The 23,418-nt window shown below is 38.1% G+C and overlaps 1 protein-coding gene across 2 annotated transcripts in view; it reads right to left on the bottom strand.

Moving 5' to 3' along the window:
- Positions 1-3,319: 3,319 nt before the first annotated feature.
- TRAPPC12 (trafficking protein particle complex subunit 12) overlaps positions 3,320-23,418 on the bottom strand; it is a 50,316-nt gene continuing 30,217 nt past the window's right edge. Inside the window, exons 7-12 of one of the 2 annotated variants that reach the window (XM_084202928.1) lie at positions 21,855-21,927; positions 18,477-18,550; positions 13,734-13,832; positions 8,452-8,552; positions 7,583-7,670; positions 3,320-6,148 (exon numbers count right to left, since the gene is read on the bottom strand). In XM_084202928.1, coding sequence (XP_084059054.1) covers positions 5,954-6,148; positions 7,583-7,670; positions 8,452-8,552; positions 13,734-13,832; positions 18,477-18,550; positions 21,855-21,927 — 630 coding nt within the window. In that variant the 3' untranslated portion in view covers positions 3,320-5,953. Of the gene's footprint in view, positions 6,197-7,582; positions 7,671-8,451; positions 8,553-13,733; positions 13,833-18,476; positions 18,551-21,854; positions 21,928-23,418 lie in introns of both variants that reach the window. The other variant, XM_084202927.1, reaches the window with a different exon arrangement.

The following is a 23,418-nucleotide window of genomic DNA, read 5'->3' on the forward strand; positions in this document are numbered from 1 at the left end:
GTCAGCTGGCTAACACCAGCACACATAAGGCTGAGATGCAAGCTGAGCACTGCTTCGAAGAATATTTCTTTGTAGCCAAATTGTGGATTTGGATATTTGGCCAAGCTGTAGACCTGACTGGTGCTGTGCTTGAAAATGACATTTGTTGGGAGTCTTTCCTGGAAAAACGATAGAAATTCTCAGATTCCCTCCCTCCCCCCCAAATAGGGGAGGAAGTCTGAGAATAGGGTCACTGACAGTTGTCTTCCATTTCCTGAAGCCAAATAAACACATCAACTCATTGGGGGCATGAATTGGTGTTACAATTTAAATATTCCTGGCTCAAAGATACAGATTTCATCTGATTTACTGCACTCATTGTGATTTTACAGCTTGATTCCCAAAACATTTTGTGTGGTTTCAAAAAGGTAATACTCTGCTATACCTGCAGTTTGAAAAACCTATTTTGTGCAACTGAGTCACTAGCTCTCATTATTTATTAACTGTCTAAGTACCCAGATAAGGCAAAGAAGAAAAATTTCACAAAACCAAAATGCTTAGGGAAATATTCAACAGTTGAAGGCCTCCCCTGCTGCAGTTCTCTCTGGGATACCTGCATTAATTTTGTTTAATTCTCTATGCTGCTTCTCAGAGTACCAATTAAAAACTGTTGTGCCTGTCAATATTAGCTGGTAGAAAATTGGGCTGGGTATGTGATTGCCTTTGGTCACAGACACAGCCCAGAGCAGCCAAGCTGAGCTCTGGTTTCCCCTGTGATCACAGGCATTTGAGCTGGGAGAATTCTATTTGGGTCTGCCCTCAGGCTTATTTTTTTCCCAAATGATTCAGGCAACTTAAAGCTGACCTGCTGTTCTTGGGAAGGAGGTGAGCTGTCCTTGGTGATGCTGTAACAAAACAAAGTGGTGGCTGGGTTTTGCACAGGCTGCTGCCCCAGCTTTGGGTGGGGGCTCAGTCCTGCTGCCTGCCACTGGAATGTGCCCCAGAATTTGATGTACTTGGTCACACATTGTATTGAAAATAGTGTTTTACTTTTTTTTTTTGGGGGGGGGGGGGGGGGATTGTTGTGGGTTTTTTTCTCTTCTTATAAACAGCTCTAGTTCTGCATCTCTTTACTTCATTTTTTTCAATTTAGTACTGATAGTCTTGACAGTTTTTCAAAGCCAAAGAGGAACCTTCTCCCCCCTTCCATCCTTGCCTCAGAAAAGTAACATCCAATGTTTTCCCCTCTTTGTGGGAAAATTATAAGCCATTATTGCTGCCTTTTGGGTGAACTCATTTTAATGAGTCTCATACATAATAAACATCTGCAGATGACTGCCCAAATCTAGGACAGAAAATCTATGTGTTGATCCAGAACAGCTTGGAAAGGCAGCACCTAAGCCCTCTTCCCCATCCACACCTTTCTCTTCCTAAGAGCAGAGTTGTGACCATGTCTCACACCTCTTAAAGATGAGAATCTTTAAATTTGTAATCCCCAGACTGGCTGAGAGAACTAAGTGGGAAAGCATTTCAACTACCATTTCCTGAAGGTAAGTGCTGGGGCTTGCTTGCATCCAGCACTACAGAACTGCTGTTCAAATGCCAGAAAGTCTGTGCAGTTTCCTGCATTGTAAGGTACCTCACTGGTAAGATAACTCCTTCCTCAATGTTTAATTAAGTGGGTAGAAAGCAGGATGGAAGAAGTGGATAGCATCTTCCTTTGAACTCTTACAGGTGGGAGCTACTGGATAAACTCACTTAAATTTCCACGGCCTCTGCTCATGACAGCAGCATTATAGGTTGCTACCTCAGCAACCTCAGAGAAGTTGACCCTGCCTTCTGTGGTTCTGCCTGTCTGAAATACATTTACATCTGTATTTGATGCTTCAGTCCCATTTTGCCCATGTTGTTTGGTTGCAAGTTGAAGCAGCAAGGGAATGTGTGTTTCTCACTGCAGCTGCTGATGGCAGTACCACACATCCTGCACTCCTCTTTCAGACAGCTCCAGCACTTGTGGTTGATTAAGCACATCAGCTGACATACAAATGAGAGAGACAAACTTAGCTGTGCATAAAGATCATACCCTGCTTATCCCCCTCTCTGACTGAATTTGAGACACACCTGCAGCAAAGGCTTCACAGAGGAGCTGTCTGTGTTCCTCTTATAGGCCTATAGTGCAGAAAACCCAGCAGCCTACTCAGGCAGCATGGTAATTCCCAGCACATCCTTGTGCTGACAGCCTCAGGATGAAGATGTGTCTGAAGAGGGTGCTAGCTGGTGGGGTGAGTTCTTCCACCAGGTCAGTGAGCTCATCTAGATTGTGCAGAGCGCTCCTGCTGACATGGATAGGGTAGGTAAAGGAATGACCATCCTTTCCAGTACACTGGCTGAAGCCCATTGTGGGGTTTCAGGCATGTCTGCACATGCCTTTGGGGAACACTTTATGTGTCCAGTCTGAAAACTGAGGCACCAGGAAAACATCAGTGACCAGCTGGTGAGGGGATGCCATTATCACCTGAACTGAAGTTAGATATTAGAAATGCCAGAGAGATGCTCAAGTTCTTTTGAGGATCAGAGTCTCTGTGCATAATGCAATTATCTGAATGTCTGAAGTACAGCTCTTCTCCTCTTTTAATAAAAGTGGGAATTTAAATGCAAAACTTCTGTGAAGGCACATTAAGCTTTAAGATTTGAATACAACAATCAGCGCATTCAGGCTCTGCTTTCCACAGCTTTCTCACTTAGCCAGATGACATACGCATGCTGTGTTTTAGAACAGAGCTCTGCCCTCCTTTACACCAGGAATCCTCATTAAATTCAGCTGAATTCATTGAACTTAACAGGATTACCTGGTGTAATTAATGTTTTGAGGACAAAGTTTGTCCTTAGCTTTAATGTTCTAACATCATATAGAGCATTCAGATGTGTAACGGGCAGAATTTATGGAAGAAACAACTTGTATGTATGTTACATCCAAACCATAGTGACATTGAGTCTTACCTGCATTTCATAAACAGTTAACAATTTGCATACATCCAGCAGTGATAATATGCCTTTGTATTTAAATTTTAATTAGTCTGCAAGTCTACCAGGATGTCACTTGTTTAATGGCTGGCTGAGCTTAGAGGTCACCCAGTCCAAGTCTCCTCTAATGGCATTTTTATCTCAGCAAAAGCTTCTACTAATAAGAACACAGCAAACATGCTGAAGTGAGACCTACACATGAATTAGAATGTAGAGAAATCTGGAAAACAGGGGATTTTGTTTTCAGAGTGTTTCTTTTATAATGGTTATTGGACTCTGACTAAGAAAATAACTTTTTATTCTCTGCCAATCAGAATACAAACTGTCATTTACATGTACAGTATCAGGCAATATGGAACCAAAAAGGAAGCTTTTACTTCAGTTGTGAAGAGGCAAGTGGCTCCAGCATGCTGGATGATGACAGATCATGCTACTTTCACTTAGCATTGGAACAGACAAATGACACTTTCTGAAAGCATAGACAACAGTACAGCAATGCAACATGACACTTCAGCTAAATGCAGGTGAATCTCTTTTCTATTATTTTACCTATTACTGTAAAAAAAGTAATAGCTTGGGTTGGGAAGGACCTTTGAAGCTTATCTAGTTCAACCCTCTCCAAGGTCACAGACACCTTCCACTAGAACAGACTGATTAAAACCCATCCAGCCTTTGTCTTGAATGCATCAAAGGATGGGGAGTCTGTCTGGGCAAACTATTCCAGTGCCACACCAAAAATAATAATATTTTCCTTATGTCCAAGCTAAACCTACCCTCTTTTAGTTTATAACTCTTGCCCCTTGTCCTAGCACTACATGTCCTGGTAAATTGTTCAGTGCTGTCAGCATCTTTGAGAACAAAGGTTGTCGCATACCAGGAGTTCTTTTTATCTCCAAAGAAACCCCATGCCCAAGAAAAGGAACCTATGCTGTAGAAAATACACTACTAGAATTAAAAAATGAGTACAGAGAGTAACATACTTGATCAGATTAACAGCTGTAACAAAATGAAAACAACAGTGATTTCAACTCAAGTTATCAGTGTAAACTGAGAATCTGTTCAGTTACTGTTAAACCTTGTCTAAAACCCTAGCAGAAATTAAAACAAATGTAAAACCTCATAAAGAATAATGCAATATAACTACTTTTAATTTACTATTTTAATATTCACTAAAATTATGCAAATGGCATTTAAGCCCAGCTAAAGCAGGTGGTGCTGAATATTTCATTTTTGAGTTTAGTAATGATACCTTAGGACAAGTCTACCCAGGTGCTGCACAAGTTTAATTCAGATCCAGCTGTTCAACCTAGAGGCCAAGTCAGAAGCAGAAATACCAATTGCTTTAATTTTTTTCAGTTGATTGGTACACAACTAGCTGTTGTTTCAGTGTACAAGTATGGCCTGTCAAACAGAAATACACTGTAAAAATGGAGCAATTTCTGTTTCTGTATAAGCTGTAGGCTTATATCTTTTCAGGTGACCAGTGATTTTGCGGCATCCTTATGTCTGCATGTCTAGACTGCAGAAGTTTTCAAACAACCTGACTTTTGAGGACAACTGTTTGGCCCCTGTACAGTATCTCCAGATGGACAAGCATAAAAATGAGTTATTGGTTACCTAAAAATACAGGTGGGGGTATTTAAAGGGAGTGAGAATTAATTGATGGATATGGTATTAAAAAATGTAACACACTTATGGAATTGTCCCATGGCAGTGATTTGTGACAAGAAACTAGTCCAATTGCTAAGCATTAAATCTTAGAATAATAAAACCCCCCTATGAACAGATGCATATTTGTGTTCATGTATGAGTGGGAGTATCTGCATTGAATCTTTATGATGCAGCTGAAGGGAGAAATGTGGGCAGAGATGTGAAATACAGTGGTATGACAGTGGTACTGTGATTCCAAAAATCTGTGTTCTGAGGGATGCCAAAATCAGTATATGCTGATACTGTTGCATCACTGGTAACTGCCTTGTGTCCTGAACCCCATTTGCTTCCACTCTGTGTGGCCTAACCCTTAGATACCTCTGCCTCAGGCATCATTTTCCCTGTGAAATACTTCATGCCCAGTGTTTTTGCTTTATAATGGGAAAGGAGAGGAACTGAGCTGAAATCTATTGTGTTTCCACTCCAACTGGCAGTGATCCTTTCTCTACCCAGCAGAATGCCAGAGTGGAGGGAGCAGCTTTGCAGAATCCTCGTGTTTTAATCTGAAAGATTTAACAGTAACAGAAAACCAAGGAAGTACAGGGAGGCTATTTAGTATAGTCCCTCATTCTGTGTGAAACAGATTCGGTGCAGGATTGTTTGACTCCCTCACACACTCTTGGACATGTCCCTGTGCTACTGGGACTTGGACCAGATGGCCTCCAGCAGTTCCTCCCAACCTTAGCTGTGCTGTGACTCTGAATGCTGGTTATCAAGCAGCCTCCTCTGACAGCCACAGCCACACAAAGGTGTAATATTCAGGAGTCTGATGGGGACAAAATGAAGAGAAGTGGACTGAGAATTTCCTCTGCATAACACACATACTGATATTCTGTGAATAACTCCTAGCTGATGAAATAAGCTCACGTAGCTTGCTCATTAACTATGTGAAATTATCAAGACAAAATAAGGTTAAAATCAGTTTTTCCTCACAAAAGAATCTGAGTAGTTGACTGTGTATATATATAGATATATACATACACATACATACACATACACACATGTATATTGTAGTGCACTGTAATGAGGAGTAACTGGACAGAAACAGACCTGTGGGATGAAGCTGACTCTAAGTCAGCACAAAGTCTTTGCAATGACAGGCCTATTAGAGATGACAGGTTCTGTAGCAATGCCACTGAACATTCATAATTGAATAGATTTTATTTCACATTTACACATTAGTGAGAGTATATACAATTTAAAAAATCAGCCTTGCTGAAAAAACTTAGTTGGAATTGATCTATCCTAACTTGAGACACTGAGTATTAAAGCTATCACCCTCTTTGACAGCCACAGCCTCTAGAAGTGCCTGCTTCTTCTGCATACTGCGAGATGACTCCAGTTCATACATGGTAGTCAGGTTGAAGAGGACACTCTCGTGCAGGTAGTGTTGAGGGTCCTGCTGAACCATTCCTTCCAACTGCCGGAGGGAATCCTTCAGTTTCCCCAGGTAAAGAAGACAAACAGCAGCATTGTTGTTAGCCTAGTGAAAAATATATTGTAAACAAATCTGTGTTTATAAATATATATATATAGATATATATGTGTGTGTGTGTGTATTTACAAGTGATGAGAGAGAAGGAAAAGAAGTCTAGCATCTGCAGTTACAACATATTTACTGTATGCTACAATTACTATTCTGCATGTGTGTGCAAAACTAAAATACATTATCAGTTATACAATGCTATCCTTTTAATTCTCAAATTTACCCACTGCCATTAGGACCTGCTGATGTCTAAGAACTGAAACTCTAAAAGATAGTCTAAAATGAAATATAAATAGTATAGGACATTAGTCTGAAAGCCAAGAGAAACAAATTTCAGAAACCACATGAGCCTCTACATGCATTTCCACAGATTTTTTTTTTTAATTACTTCATTAAATTTTCAGAAGTGTTTTTCTCTCTCTCTGGCTTACATGTCCACATAAGCAACAGGAAGATACTTTCTTATCACAAAGGCATCTACAGCTGACTTAACGTAAATCCAGCAGATAGGGCAGTCTAAATATATCATGAATGATCAAGTCAGATTCCATTTTCCTTAACCTACAAAATAGGTTTTATGAGTTACTGAAAGATTCCAACAGTACAAAGTGAAAACACGTTATATCATGTTTAGCAGCAGAAACATTCATATTTTCTAAAAGCTGAAGATAAAGGAAGAACATGGCCTTTTAGAAAAAAATATTTTTCTGTCCATTCAGGCAACTTACTTATGTGATTTATAATACACGTTATTTTACAGCCTGCAAAATAATGCAATTCTTGTGTTCCTTAAACTCAGTCCCTTCAGTCTGTAGATGGCCTTGGAGCAGATTACTGGGGGTAAGCTGTTCCTGACTTCTCAGGAACACTTACATGACCACGCACTGAAAACTGCCAGGTGTAGGAAACCCACAGTTAAATAAACAGCTCTTTGATCTCAGCTTGTGACAGGAACCCAAGGCTCTGATACGCAACGTGTTAAAAATGTCATGTTTAAAATTACAATATCCTTGCAATGTTGTGTGAAATCAAGTTAATTTTATACATGTTGGCAGCTGCTGTTTCTTTTCCTGACATGCAAGTCTATGCTAAAAACAGTGAGTGCAAAAAAAGTGCTTTTGCAAAGATCCCGTAAAAGAAGAGTGTCTCGGAATTTCTACATGCACGCCTAAGTATTCATGCCCTTCATACAGACTGGTTCTTAATTTCCCATCCCATTTTCCATCTTACCCTTATGTATATTGAAAACCTTTTGGCACACATGCCACATCCCATTTTTCTGTAAAGCCCTGAGCATTCTCTGGGCACTAATTAAATCCATGCATGAAGTATTATGAGAATAATTTAGGTGTTCATTATATATGTAGCAATTTGAAGATTTACCACAGCATTTGATGAGTCGATCCTTAAAATTTCTGTGAAAAATCGATGAGCTTCTGCAAAATTATTCTGACCAAGGTGGAGAAATGCTCTAGAAAGTAAGTGACATATAAATGAGTTCTACTCAAAAACCCAAGGTAATAATACATTTTAAAAAGAATGGACACCATTTTTTATTTTTCCTGTTACAGATGTGAGAATTTCTGACATTTCTTCTTTACAGTGTGAAGGAGACACTCATTTACAGAGAAATGGAATGACAACTTGGATCACTCAGCTATATTTTTTGCCTATGAAAGCAACAGTCTTCATTGTGTTTTATTAATTTAAATGCAGACACTCTCTTCCCAGAATTATTTCTCTTCATGAAATCAGCCATATAATTTCCAGGGCACTTTTGAATAGTATCTCCTAAATATATTAAGCCAATGTGCTAACCATTGCAAAGTGAGTCCCCCATCACACAGCTTGATTTACTACAGTGTATTCAAGCATCCTTTGAAGCTACGGGGTGGTACTTTCCTGGCAGATCTAATTGTAGGATAACTGCCCAAAATAACTTCTCCTCTCCTAAAAGGTATTTATGTAAATGTATATTGAAAAAACACAGGGAAAATATGCAGTGCCTGAAAGAATGAGAAAAAGCTTAGTAAAATCAACTGAAAAATCGCAGTTTCAATGCAGGATGATACGACTGTACCAAGTTATAGACATCTCCTGAGTCTGTGCACCATTCAGTCTCACCTATGACAGATGAAGTCCCATAAAACAGAGAAAAAGAGCAGGATTGTCTCAAGGGTAGTTTAATGATCACCTTGCATACTTTTAGAACTACATTTTAAGAAGTTTTATTTAGCTATTAAATTACCTACCTGTTCATTAAAACCATAATTTGGCTCTGTAGTCCATCCAATTTGTGAGTCACTTTCTCAACATCTTGAAAATATTTTTCTGCAGTTTTTATGTCTCCAATCTAGACAGAGAAATCATAAGTGAGTTACCACAATAAGAAGAAAAGAGCTACATAATGATTATATCTTATAAGGACACAAAGATATATACAACATCTCAAAGTCCATTATCAAGCTCTTTACACCAAGGTGACTGGCTAACACCTGTTACCAAACAATGTATTTGAAGAGCCACGTTAAGGTCATGAAAAGCACCCAAAAAGCATGTGCAGTTTGCCCACAGCAGTTTCTCAGCTGGGGGCTGTGGAGCACTCGTGGGCTGTAGGGCAGGGAGGCCCCATATCCTCATTTAGCTCCTTTGTTGTAACTAACTCCGCAGTTCAAAACAGTAGCTGAAAATGACAAAAGGTCAGAGTTACTTCCAATGAAACAGGGTGCTAGTCCACAGGAAGGGAAGACAGACACCAGTGGCCTCATAGTTAGCACAGGACCCACACCTGGTTCATCCACAGCCTCTGGGTCATAGCCAGGGGCCATAGGATGACTTCAGTGCATCACACCACATGTCAGAAAACAACTCCAGTATCATGGACCACTGAGGATATTGGGAAGATGGTCCATTACAGATTAAAAAACCACCAAAGAGTGAGTTGAGCAGGACGAAGGAATGAGAGATTTGAAAACTGGCACAAAGAAGTACAGATTTGATGGGGGGTGGAATGAGAGAAGGGATTTCTACAAGGGAAGGGGTATTTCACCTAAAGGTGTGTCACATACATTGCTCTTAGAGATGAAAAATATACTTGAAGAAGGCCACTTATTTGGAAAATACGTTACCAGCATGTTTTTCAGGTTGGAGAGATGGAAGAAGGCAAAAACTTACAACTGAGTAAAATAAATCTATCAAAATCTATCAAAAGGAGTAAAATTAAACTAGTTCAGAAGCATAAAGCCATGGAAACCAGGCAGTCCTCAGGTGGGGAGATTCAAGGGGGCCCTCAAGAGACCACCCATTTTTTTAAGAACACTATGAAAAATGTCTGTGACAAATGTGCTGAAGTCTCCTTAACGCTCTCAGATGGTGGATATTACTGAGTCTTACTAGGAAACTTAATCCAGAATTCTTAAATTGCCCTAGCATTAGAAAATACTTTCTTTCTTAATGCACCTTTTACCTCAGCTTTCTGTCCTGTCCATAGTGGTAGGGGAGAATGTACGACTCCTCTTTTTTTACAGTCTTATGCGCACTTGAAAACTTTTTATTCCCCTTCTAGAATGAAAACCAATTTTCAAAGCAATGTTTACCTCTTTCTCATAGATAATGCTTTCTGGATTCTCTGAACTCTCTCCTGTTACTTCACATCCTCCCTGATGTCTCACATAAGAAGTCTCCATAATCCAACTGATCTCTCACCAGCACTGAGAAGCAGGAATCACTTTATGTTTCACATGTGAATATAAATTTTGCTTTTATGCCAAGTATCTCGAAGTCCAATTTGTTTACCCTTGTGTAGTTTTCTTACTCTCAGCCTATTTCCTTTCCACAGGAAATAGGCTTGTTGTTGCTTCTCATTTTGTATTTTTATATTACTCTCAGTCTTTGGTAGCATTCTGCCTTTGCTGTTTGAATCACAGCCAATTTAACATTTCAGCTTCTCAACTTGTCAAGATTATTTTGCATTCTGATCCTGCCCTTCATAGTGTCTGTACCACTCCCAGCTTGGCATCATCTGTACATTTTACAAGCATGCTTCACATTTCATCATACAAGTACTACCTAACCCAAAAATACAAACACTACAAACCCTAAAGAGATCCTTGTGGAAAAGATCATCTAGCAAGTCCTTCTAGTCATCAGCAAATGACTTTCCAACTGCACTTTTCAGAGACAGCAAACATCCATTCATCTGAAGGCTTCATCTACATTTCTTCCCAATTTTCTTATGGGAATATCCCAGTGGCAGTACCCACTACTAACACCACTAATGCAACAGATACTGCTTCACCTCTAACCACAAGACCATGTCAACATAAGGAAATTATTCTTCTTTACGTTTAGGAGATGATCCAATTGAACACTGCAGTCAAAGATGTAGTGTCAATTGCTGTCCATCTACCAAGCATTTCTGGAATACTCATTAATAGTCTTTTCTAATGAAACAGATGCATTTACCCCAGATGTTATGTAGCTGGACTCAAAACAAATATTATTCATTCTAAAACCATATGTTCACTTGTAATGACAAAGGATACAATTTCTTTCTATAAATCTCACTAAAGATGTAAATCACCAAGAAAATAATTACATTTAACTAGAGGATAATGCTGGCAAAGTGTAAATTAATCTGTCCTCCAGTATTTTTAGCCTGGGAATCCCTTAACCATGAGAACAATCAATTTCTAAAGCAAGTTACCAGTTTGCTCTCCTGGGAGCTTGATGAGTCCAAATCTAGTATGCTTTGATACTAATTATACATTATTTGTGATCATGAATAGTTCTGATTTCTTAGCAGGATCTCGTATCTTCTCAGCAAACATGCTGAACTCTTAAATCTCATTTTTCCCACAGAGGGGAAACAGTTTACTTTTTAAAATTTTTTGGTGGGAAAGACAATTTAAAAGAAATAACTAGTTTTAATTAGTCAATTAACCACTTAACCAATATAAGTGGTCTTTATCACTTATTCACTTGTTTATCATTTTATCACTTATTTAACTCAGAAGGTATGACTTCAGTATCTAATAATAATTAGCACATCAAATAAAAATGAAGATTCTACTGTTAACCTCAAATAATCATATTCCCTAACAAAGAGTCTCCAATACACTATGTGTTTAACTTTGCTGTTTGTCTGGAAACCAAGATTATTTTTCTTCTAGAATTTTTTTATTGCTTTTGACTCAGTTTTGCAGCAATTTAATGCAGACGGTAAGGTCAGGTAGCTTTTAAAATTTTTTCTTAATGTACTTATTCAAATGGAAATTTTGGATAGGTCAGCCAGTGAGAGCTACACAATATAATCCTAAAGACTAAAATGTATTCAGTGTTTCTCTAATTCATTCATTGTATCTGCTTTACAGGTCAGGTGACTGCTGAGAGAATTACAGTCTTGATAAAAATTTTTCTGTGATAAACTCTGTCTTTTCCTCCATTCTTCATTTCTGTAATTCTCATTTCCCACTTTTTAAGGCAACAGCAAAAGGTTGTACATCAGATCTAGACCTCCTTATGTTCCACTTACATGTGAAGATAAAGAGGACATGATGACTTAGACTAGTTAGTTCAATTTAATTAAGAAACAATAAATCAAAGTAAAAGAAATAAAGTTTCACATGTTAAAAAAGGTTGCAACTTTTTTCTGCTAAACTCCTGAATTAAACTTTATTCCACTATATTGCCTTGTTTTATGTGTGTGATGTGTACTGTCAAACAGTGTCTGTGACTCATAAGCAGCTGGAATCTGGCTGCCTTACACCTCTCTTGGTAAATGTTCAAAGTCAGCAGCAGAGTCTGAGGTTATTTGGGAATTGCTACTTGTTTTTGAGAAGTTGTGACATTTGAATATGGGAAAGCTGCTTTTCTATTTTACCTGCAAGACATTTTATTCTTTTTTCCAGCAAGTGCCTCATCAACAGTGCACACTTACCACAGAGTGATCTTACCAAAATGATGATGCCCAGGACTGCAACACATTTATCTTTCTTTCATTCAAATGGCTTGGTTTTGATTAACTGGTCACTGCCTATTTCTCTTAATATATCAAATTCTTGCATCTGTTGCACTAGTACCCCCCAGACAGAGCAGACAAATTTTGTGACAGGAAAAGACAAGCCAAGCAATAAAACCTTATCTCCTTAAGGTGCTAGAAGAAAGGAAAATACTTGCATTTAGAAACTATTCTTTTTAACTTCTACTTAGGTCACATAAAAATATCAAGGACTCCTCATAACCCCTTTTGCTACGTCCAGATCTGACAGTAACACCCCTCGGAATGGGACGCCTGTGGTTACTGCATTGATTTCAAATCATTCTGTAAGTTAGGAGATGCTTTCCTCATGGGAGTGAAAATTTCTCCAGAGCGGATGGAATGACAAACAGACTTTGGGTGTCACATCAGGGTAGACACTCTTGTCAGAAAGGCAGTACCAGTAACATACCCAGTCATTTCACAGAAAGACCAGAACTATTAACAACTTGTATTTCCTTTAGTATTTTGCATATTTACAGTACCATTCTTTAATACACATAATTATTATGTTCCCTATTTAGGCAGTAATTAATGCACACAGCCAATATCATAAAATTGCTCCATAGTGATGGAGATCCACTTTAAACTAGAGACTTTTAAAGACAGACATGTCTAACACATTGTGAAACCATGCTCCTGCTGAGAACTGAAAATCCATAATTGAATTTGAATGACATTCTATGATTTCAAGCAAGCAATGTTAATAATTATCTATTAAGAGTAAATTAGTCAATTTCAATACAATTTTATTACAGGAATGTCACAAATAAGATCATTTGTAAATATCGACAATCCAAAATCAGATTTATCATTAATAATAAAAGTAAGTAAATAAAAGAGGAAAAGTTTGAATTATCAGTATCAGAAATATGAAAAAACTGCAAAGAACTTGTGAGATACTAAAAATAAAAAAATCAGATAGCTATTTAGATGCATAATTTTATCAAAAATAAAAAGACATCTATTTTTATTTGCCATTAAATACAGGTACACGGACATTTATTACACTTTTCTGTATACTGTTTTTTTCTTTTAAGGTGCCCTCCCCTGTCTTCTCAGGGATATGATTTGGACAAAAGAAGGACACTCCTGATTTTTTTCTAGATGAAGAATGCAGTTATACAGTGGGACTGAGAGTTGCATGCAGTCTGAAGTAGTGAGACATGAGATTTCTAGTGAAATTCCATCTCACTGATGTCAATGGGAGCTTTACTCTTAGTTTTAGGGAAAACAGAATCTCACTTTTTGAATAAAATACTAGCATAACCTTCTACAGCATGTTATTTGTTTGCTAATGCACTTTAAATACTACAGATGCTTCATATTTCTTAATTGTATCTAATATGACATGGCAGAAGGGTTTTTGTTTTGAGCACTACCTCTACAATTTGACATGTGCCCTACAAAAACAGCTACAGTTTTAAATGCAATGATTATTCTCTATGTAGCTATCAACAGCAGTATTACCTAGCAAATTTAGAATAAAATCCATACCTGAAGGAAAATCCTTCCAATTCCACTCAGCAACTGAGGCTCTTGCTGTGGGTAATATTTGATGACAGAGTGGTAAGCATCTACAGCCAGCACATAGTCCTAAGGGTAGAAAGCATACAATCAGGTATTTAACCTCAGAATACTTCAGCCTTTGTGTCACCTTCTTTGTAAAGGCATATTCCAACAGAATTAAAGTATTTGCAACTTGTCAGTGGGACAGAATTTCTATCAATCACTGTAGGCACTAATGGCTGACTACATTGGTCTTTTCAAAGTTATACTGGAACTGCATACACAGAGGATCTTTTATTTCTTTTTTTAAAGAGGATCTTAAAAAAAAGATTTTGTAGCTAAATGCCACAAACTAAAACTCTGAACATTTGCTCTTCATGCTAGATTATAATTTAGGGTGGAAGTCAAGCACCTTTGGTGTGACTGGGGGTATACATACCTGAGAAGTGTCTCATGTTCCAAATATACGCATAATTTACATTGTTTAACAAACTATATTCCAAAGCTTTGTGAAGTGCCTGTGCACATGCTCTTGTGAAAAACCTCACATGATAGAAACTGCAATTCCTGCACATTTTTAGATGACAAACTAGCACTACTACCAAGGGGAACAGGACATTTTCCCTTCCTCCACCCAAATTGTTGGGTTTTTTACTGCATAAGGGAAACAAGACATTTTCCCTTCCTGCACCTGAACTGGGTTTCTTACTGCATAAAAGCAGGTAATCTAGATAGAAAATGTATTTGGGCTAAAACTAAGTAAGAGGAGGACTGGTTCTGATCTCCAGAAAGCTTTGCAAGGGACACATCTGCACAAAGGCCATGCTGGCAGGGGGCAGCATTGAGATATGCCTGATCAAGATGGAATGCCAGTGTAGCCTCCAGCTAAGGACCACTGACAGAAGATTAAACAAATGGCTCCCATTTCCCAATGGAAAGAAATTCCCATGTGACTGGTTCCTGCAGTTCAGCTGTTTCACAGTTCAACTGCAGTAATTCAAGGACCTCAGAGGACATGATGTTCAGAGCCTGGCACAGGGCTTGGCAGGCAGAGGTGAGAGGCACTGCCCACGCTCTGTGCTGACACCGCTGTGGCTGTAGGAATGCACACTGGCCTGGGGCTGTACCAGCCGCAGCTGCTGCAGCCCCTGGACCGACTTACTGGAGTTATGTTTTTTCTAATTCACCACAGTATAACTGTACTTCCCTTCATGGCTACTGCATTACACATTTTCATATTTCCCACATCACCACCCTTAAGTACTTGATTAGAAATAAGTATAAATGACCATGATGTGTAGAATGCTGAGAGTAAGTTCAAGAAATCTTAGACTAAAAATCTTAATTACAAGGAGTTCATAAATACTTTGTTTTGTGGAGAGAGGATGGGGATAACTTATCCTTCCTCTCTATCTAGTGCAGTTGTGGAAGGGTTATGAAAGCAGAGATTCGCAGTGCTGTGAATCCAGAGAGCTGTACTGCAGCACTCAGGTAAAAGACAGTCATTCTCCTTCAAATCATACAGGAACCAAAGTCCTTAGGCATCATTCCCTTGTGTCACCAGCACAAGCTGTTACCTCCTTCTTGGTACCATTTAAATTGTATTATACCCAGATTAAAATCAATTCTAATGCTTTTGTTTTAGGAAGGGCAAGTTCTACAAAAGCTAACACAACACTGAAGAAAACTAAAAAGCACAAAATGTGCCTTTAATTAGAGTGCATTTCTAATATATGTGGAAAATACTTAAGTGTTTATTCCTTAGAGAGAGCAAAGTCTGGTAAGGTAATATCAAAAGCAATTTTACCTCAGATGAAAAGAATTTAAAAAGTTTTTAAGACACTTCCGTGGTGATTTAGTAAAGTGACAAGCATTTTGCAGATAAACATTTGAAATAATGCATGTCATCAGCTGTATGTTAAATTAATATTTCCCTCATGCTGCTATATTCAGGACATGCTTTCATAGTAACATAAGCCCACGGTTCTTGTAAATGGAAGTCTACAGTGAGAGGTTATATGGTTTCCCCTTCTCCTCCTTCTGTATTTCCACATCTTCCCTGAAGTTTCCCCTTATTCACAGGAAACAGGAATGCTGTTTGATATCAGTTGATACAACTTGGATTCACCATTTCTTTGTTATTTGGTTAAATCCAACAGTGGTGCACAGAAAGAAGATAGAACCTATTTAAGAAAGGTTATACAAAGAAAGGGAGATGAAAGACACTGCCTTGAACTACTACCAAACTGTCAGTGGTCACATGGATAAAGGGACACAGCAGGCAGAGCTCAGTACCTAGAAAAGATATTCCCAGGGTGTAAGAGACATGACTCATTTCCTGTGTCTGGGTGAACCACTTTGCCTTCACTCTCTACCCCAAAATAAGATAACCCTCCATCTCAAAATTTAAGGAGATGTTTAACTATGAAACAAATGAGGCATATTTAAAAAGGCAAAGATCATTGCATTACATAAGCAGAATTCTTTGATTCAGGTAAGTACTGCAGAAAAGATCTGACATGAACTAAATCTAATTAAGAGTTGAGGATAACGAATTTAGATTTAAATAGTTATAGGGCCAACATCTAATCAAAGTGGATTTTTTTTAATTTTCAAGTGTCAATCCTGACAAGATTGTTCCCTTTTAAATACTACTGTAGTTTTTTTGGGAAAAGAAAGAGGTCAGTAAAAGTAAGACAATATGTTTGGGTTTTTTTAATACCAAAATAAGACAGTTTTACTTTAATAAATTATTATTATAATAATCATCATCATCAACTACTTGCCCAAGGTATTCCATCACCTAACAGCACCTGGGGATCAAGCACAGTGTTGCAATATTGTAAATGGTCACTAGATGGCAATAGATGGTGCTGACTTGGAGAATGAAACCGTTTTTTCTTAAATTACACACACTTGAAACACTCGAATAAAAACAATGCAGATTTTTAAGTATATGATACAACAGCAAAAAAGGGTGGAACCCTGTTAAATGAATATAACTGTTAATGGGAGAACTCACAAAAGTGTGTTTAAAACTAATCTGAATAGATTCATGCTGAATACTCTGGAAGGTAGAGAAGATGACTACAGGACTGCTGCAGGTTAGAAGGGTCTGGGGATATTCCTGAAAACGGAAAGACTCACAGGTACTCTACAGCCAATTCACTGAAATGCAAATTTCAGATGGAAGTAATTATGCATTAACATGCAATTGTGGGTAATTTGGAAGTTATTGTGAACCATAAATTTCTAATTTAACAGCTGTGAGATAGGCCCTAAATACAACTGGTCTTAAGAAGTACCTAAGCTGCTGTATTTCTGAAATATCATTTCCAAAAAGATGGTAATTGGTATTCACAAACATGTTTCTGTTACTCAAAGAAAACAGCACTAACAAGATCAAACCAGAGGAAGGTGAGAACTGTGCGTGCATGTAGATTTGTGTGTACATATGAAAAACATATGAGTTAAAAAAGAATTCACAGCAAAAAGTAAAGCGAAGTTCTTGAAAATATATATACCAGTATTTTTTATTTAGATATTCTACTTTGTTTGGGATAGCAGCTCTTGCTTTGCTCACTTGTTTACTGAAAAAGAGAACGATTTAAAAAATGAGCCTATGTCATGTACCTAGTTCAAAAGACAAATTGTTTTGATGAACAATTATTTCTATGCAAGACAGAAATGTTCTTATTACAACATAATCATGAAAATAAATTGTGTTTCCCCTAATTCCCACAACAAGAATATTCCAAGTAAAGCTATATAGATGACTTTTGTATTTAAAAAAAAAAAAGGAACAAACCATACTCCTTTGGGGTATTGTAATATTAAGAATGGAGCCTTGTCTGGGAAGTAGCTCAGTAAACATCAGAGGATCAGGTCTGGCATGACCTTGAGTAATCGAAGTGCAGGGAGCCAAGAGTGCAAATCTTGGCTTGTGAAGATTCCACTGCTGACATGCCTGCTCCAAGGCTGCTGCTGCTAATTGATTTGTAGAGCACAGTCAGGCTCAGGGTAACAGCAGTCTGCTGCAAGAATGGTGACACCCCTGTTTTCCTGACCACCACAGGATTGGCAGAAGTCATTTTATTTCTGCTTCTAGAATACAAGGAGAAGATAAGAGCGTTGCACCAAATGGAGCACAACTGGTTAAAAAATGTAAGGAGGAATCAAGGCAGAAAACCCCAGCAGTGACAGCTAGTCACTTTTGCTTTTACTGCTTCCTCTTCCACCCCTACCCACTAGTGAGGATTTAAACTTGAAAGAAGACATATTACAAGTGAGATCAGTTGACAAGGGAGGATGTACTTAGATGTTTCGGATCTCTATCAGATACAAAAGCTACAGTGTTATTAAACCTCACAAACAGAGCAACATTCCTAGTACACAGTTTGAAAAAGGCAGAGCACATAATTGCTTTTAATTAGAGCATTTAGTTAAGTGTTTGAAAAATTCAATTTAAAAATGCAAATTCTGTATTGTTATTGCATGTTCTCTAGGATGATTTGGGGAGAAATAAGTACAGATATGTTCCCAAAGAACATTACTGCAAATAGCTACCTATTAAATAAGACATTATTAAGCCTAATTAATTCTCCACTAAGCAAAACCTTAATGTACTGTCAGGTAGTCTTCCCTTATCTCTGCACCAGTAATTCACTTGCATTTTCTCTGACATTCTAGTCTGGAATATACGGTACCTCTGCAGTTCTGCCACCCACGTACCTTCATCATTAGCAGACAGTTTGCCATGGAGTACATCACCCGGCCCAGACGTGACCTCCACAGCTGAACAGAGGCTGCAAAATAAGAGCAGCTTGTGAATTTGCACAAATAAATTAGAGGTTCTTTCTTGCCATCAATTATTGGTCCTATGAATTACGATTTTGAAAGGTCTCCCTCGTTAACACCACTGGGGTTTAGCCTAGAATTTTTAATCCTCAGCCCTGCTGCAGCATCAGAGAATTCTGCATCTCTCTGAGGGAATTGCTCAAGCAGCTCTGGGTACCATACACAAGGAAACAATGCAGAGCAATAGACAGTTACTCAGCTCTCAGCTCAGGCCAAATATTAAACACCACAATAAGCCACACATTTTCCAACATCAGAACAAAAGGTGCATAAAAGGATTCAAGTGATAATGAGCAACAGTTTAAAAACATGTAATTGACAGCACTAAATGTGATAAATTAAAAAAATCAAACATAGCTAGAATGTCATTTAAGAGCCAAAACATGCAGAGTGAGAAATGTCTGAGTCTGGGACTGTTTGTGCTTGCCTCTGGCTGAGAGATAGGCTGAAAAAAATCTGCCAAGCTTGTCTGCTTTCCCTATTCTCCTGGAGCTTGCAGGCATTAAAAGCTGCAGCAGATTCCTCCCTTTTGCTTTGCAGACAGACTCCTGATAGAGTAAGAGAACAGTTCACACAGACCCTTATTTTCTCTTGTGTTACGTACCATAGATCAATGCTAGAAATATTTCTCTAATCCTCAAAAATAAACATTAGGACTATTCATTTAGTACATTTGAAAAATACATGTATCTCAGTCAATCAGCTGTCAAGGTCACTGTAATGATTTGAAAGTAAGTGGGGGGAAGGGAGAAGAGGCTATTTCAATAAAATTGTGATAACTGAGACCACCCATTTGTATCATTAATGTAGTCACTCATGAAAGCATGGCAGATTACACAGATAATTCTTTCAGCACACAAAGAAATCATTACAAATAAGAAGAGCTTGGTGAAATGCCTATCAGCTTTCCTAAAAAGGAAAACTCCTTCCATCCTCTTTAACAATAAAACAAAAAAAATCCAACCCATGAATATTTGCTAATTATCCTTGTCAAAAAGAGGGTTATAATGTAGGGTCCAAGACTGAACCCAGTATTTAATCCACCGTACCTTACAATCATTCATTTCTCCTAGCTTTTGTTTTAGAAATTCCCCCAGGACCACACATCCTCAGTGATACTAATGGAGACAATACTGTAAACCATGAATAAATACTTTATGACACATTTCCTTTTTTTCTTTCCTTGGGGGGATCTGTAAAATCCACACATAATTAAATAACTGCCCTTCATCATTTCACTTAAGTAAATATCTCTTTTTTTTTGCACGTTCTCATAGTTTGGCAACCACATTCAGTTTTTTAGGACTTAGGTGACCACAAACTAGATGTTGATTCCTACACGGAAGACATCCAGATTTCATGTTAACAATCAGATAGCACCAGCTGCAGTTCTCAAAAAAGGACTGCAAAGCAGGCAAACCAGATATCTTCAGCCTGTGCTATAAACTGAACAGAAACCTGAGCTGGGAATTCTGTAGCTATGTGTGATGAGGCTTCTTAGCACTGGCAGAAAGGGGTTAAAAAAAACCCTGCAAAGCAGTAAACAAAACCAAAACCCAACAGAAGATCACTGTGTTTTACTGAGATGCTTGAAACACTCTTTGCAGGTCGATGCAGCCATGCTTCCACTCTAAGCATTTGCTTTTCCTTTTTTTCATCAAGGGCTCTGTACTCCACACTGCCATTCATTTCAATAGGCACTGTGAAGTTACAAAATTGGCATCTTACAGAATGTGTTACCAGGCAAGTGGTGCAATGCTAAATCTCTCTGCCTGCTGAAAATCTGGCAAATGAGGTGCTCTGTTCGAGGCTAGAGATGCACATGTTAAGTTGATTGGTGTTGCACCTTCTTACATCAGCAGCATGGAAATTACATGCTAAGCATAATCCCCATAATGAATTAGGGCTGTCTTCACATAAAGTTAATAAGGTTTGCTTCAGCAAGTCTCAAATGAAAAAAAGCAAACCCATTATCAGCCTCCTAGAGCTCCAAATGCAGAGATGAAGCAGAGAGGGAGCAGACCTGGCTGACCTCCACAGACAACAGCAGTCAACAGACTCTGCAAATGTCCCCTGGGCTTTTTGGCAGTCTTAAACCTAGAGGCAGCTGCACAGTAGACATGTAAAGATCGCTCCAAATTTTCTGCAGCCATGTCCCTCGATAACTCCTAGCTGCTGCTTTTCTAACTATGTCTCCTCCTGAGCCCATCTGAACTCCGAAGCAGAGGAAAAGCAAGGAGCCAGTAACTCACGAGTGAAGCAGACTGCAGGACACAGGATTATGATACAGCTTGTAAAAAATCCTTGTACCTTAAAGGGGGATCAACATCTTAGTTTTATAGTTGTAAAAAACAAAAGATGTGGAGATAAGGATAAAAATTCTAGGAGGAAATGCTAACAGGGAAAAGTAAGTAGGAGAACAGAGGCAAAAAGAATATTAGATACAAGAGAAAAGAAGAGAAACTCATGAAGTGCTGTGTCTAACTTGAACATAAGATTATTTCCATTGCTCCTAATTTTGACTATATGTGTAAATATCTTTATGCTATATGCAGCTCACATGTGTTCATGTTTTTAGGATGCATTCAGAAGGTGAATCAAGTCAGGTACAGTGACATATTAAAGGAACTTTCACATCCAGTTAAATTGCAGACCAGGTAGAAAAAAAGTTCAAACAGGCCTGCACCCTTCCATACAGACAGTTTTAAGGAATTATTTATAATTCTTTTAGTAATAATATAATTTTTTTAGTATAATTTTTATAATTTTTAGTATAATTTAAGTATAATAATAGTATAATTTTTTTAGATAGTACCATGCAGCTACAGTGAGACTCAGCCATTTGTGCAGCAGCACCCTAAGCCAGAGTAGCCACTGTATGGTGGTAGTTCAGTCTGAAAAAACTGAGTGGATGGCAGACATGAGGTTTGAGAGGAGTCAGTCAGGCAAGGCTTAAGATGAAACACCTATCTAGCTGCAACAGCAACCCACTTATATATTCATCACTAAAGGATAACAGCCATGTTGTTTCTCCTAAGTAAGAAAAAGAATTGATTTATTGCACAAGTTTGATCAAGGGCAAAACTGCGAAATTAATTCCAGCAAAAAGTAGTATCATTTCAGGGGCTGAGTAGGCTATAAGATTAAAAAACTACAGTTTTAACCAGTCTGGGGCAGTCTTGTGAAAACTTCTGGCACACTTAGGCAAGCAATAAAAACACACTGTCTGTGAAAAAAATGTTTAATACCTACCTTGTCTGTTCTCCTGTGTAATGTTAGTCATACTTCCATCTTCAGCTAAGCCTTGTTCCAAATTTTCTAGTATCTGTAGTAATTTTTTTAAAGTAGCAACATGAGTTTAAACAGCACTATATATTTAATGCAAATTATCTACAATGGACAGTCTCTGTGTAAACCAATTCATGCAGGAATGCTTCACCTAGGTACAGTTCAAAATTACTGGTTATTACCATAGCCAGATCAATTGCACAAAGAAAGAAAGTCATCGTAGTGTAGAAGGATGTTAGAGTTCAAATTATGATACTTACAGAACATTAGATGTCAGCACACTCTGGGGTCATACACATTTCGTTAAGTAAAACAGGAAATATGCTCCATAAGAGAATGAACATTAAATGAAATGACCACTATGAAAGTCTAAACTGATTTTTTTCAGAGAAGGCGACAGCCTCCTGACTTCTTCACCCTAAGTATGGGCTTTAGTTTTTTTAGTTTTATGTTTTTGTCTTTAATGAAGTATTCCTACTAGGTCTTACTACAATTTCCTTCTCAAACTTTGGGAATTATTGCTTTTTTAAATTTATCGTAGATTTTAGATCATGTAAATTGTTGAGTGAATGAAACATTTGTTGTTTTATTGGAAGAATGGAAATATATACTTAATGAAGCTTGTGTCTGAAGCACTTTTAAAGTATGCATGCAAGGCTCCATCTGAAACACAAGTGAACTTTCCTTTTTCTAATTCCATTACAATTCTCCAAATTCATTTTCCAATTCACACAGATGACCCCAGTTTTCTTGTTACAGATGTATAACTTTGGTTGTAGAATAAAGCCTGAGATTCCCTTCAAAAAACTATTAGGGCCACTTGCTGTTTAATCAGCCACTGTGGTTACTCAATGAAGGAAACACAAAGCACTGCCTCTTCTGGGGACTGAGCACACTTCCAAACAAAGAGCTTTCAGTTTCTGGCAGTATTAGAAGTAAACCAACAAAGTACACTTCAAATCAACATAGGAGGTCCTCAAAAAAGAAGAATGGTAGAATTAATCTGGCCTTGGAAAGTGTGTTGCTGTTTTCCACAGCCAATCAAGATAATCTGTACCTCCAGAAAGTCATCTCATACCACTAATTTTAGATGTATTAAACTGGAAGAAATTGCCCTATGAGATACCAAGCCCTTTTCAGAGATCAGAGTGAAGTTTTGAAGTTAAGTTCATAAATTCAGCTACAAAGAACCTAAGAGCAAGGAGAAATATACAATGAATGTAGAACATTTACCACCTGCCAGCTGAGCCAGGCTGATTTTCCTGGTAAGAATTGTTGGGCCATGAAAAATACAAGGTAATATGGTTACTGTAAACTTTGGTCAGAGGGCCAGACTGAGCTGCCCTACCTCAGATTTTGAGAGACTATGAGCATACACCAGTAGAAACTGCAGCTTAGCTGTCAGGTGGCAATTTATGAGCTGGCAGTGACACTCCTGCAAGACTGACTCTCAGTCCCACTTTCAAAAGCAGTGCAGCCATCTAGAAATCACTTAGAAACCAAAGCGCCACCTTTCAGTGTTAAATTC

Source organism: Fringilla coelebs, assembly GCF_963513975.1.
Source record: "Fringilla coelebs genome assembly, chromosome: 3".
NCBI classification, from domain to species: Eukaryota; Metazoa; Chordata; class Aves; order Passeriformes; family Fringillidae; genus Fringilla; species Fringilla coelebs.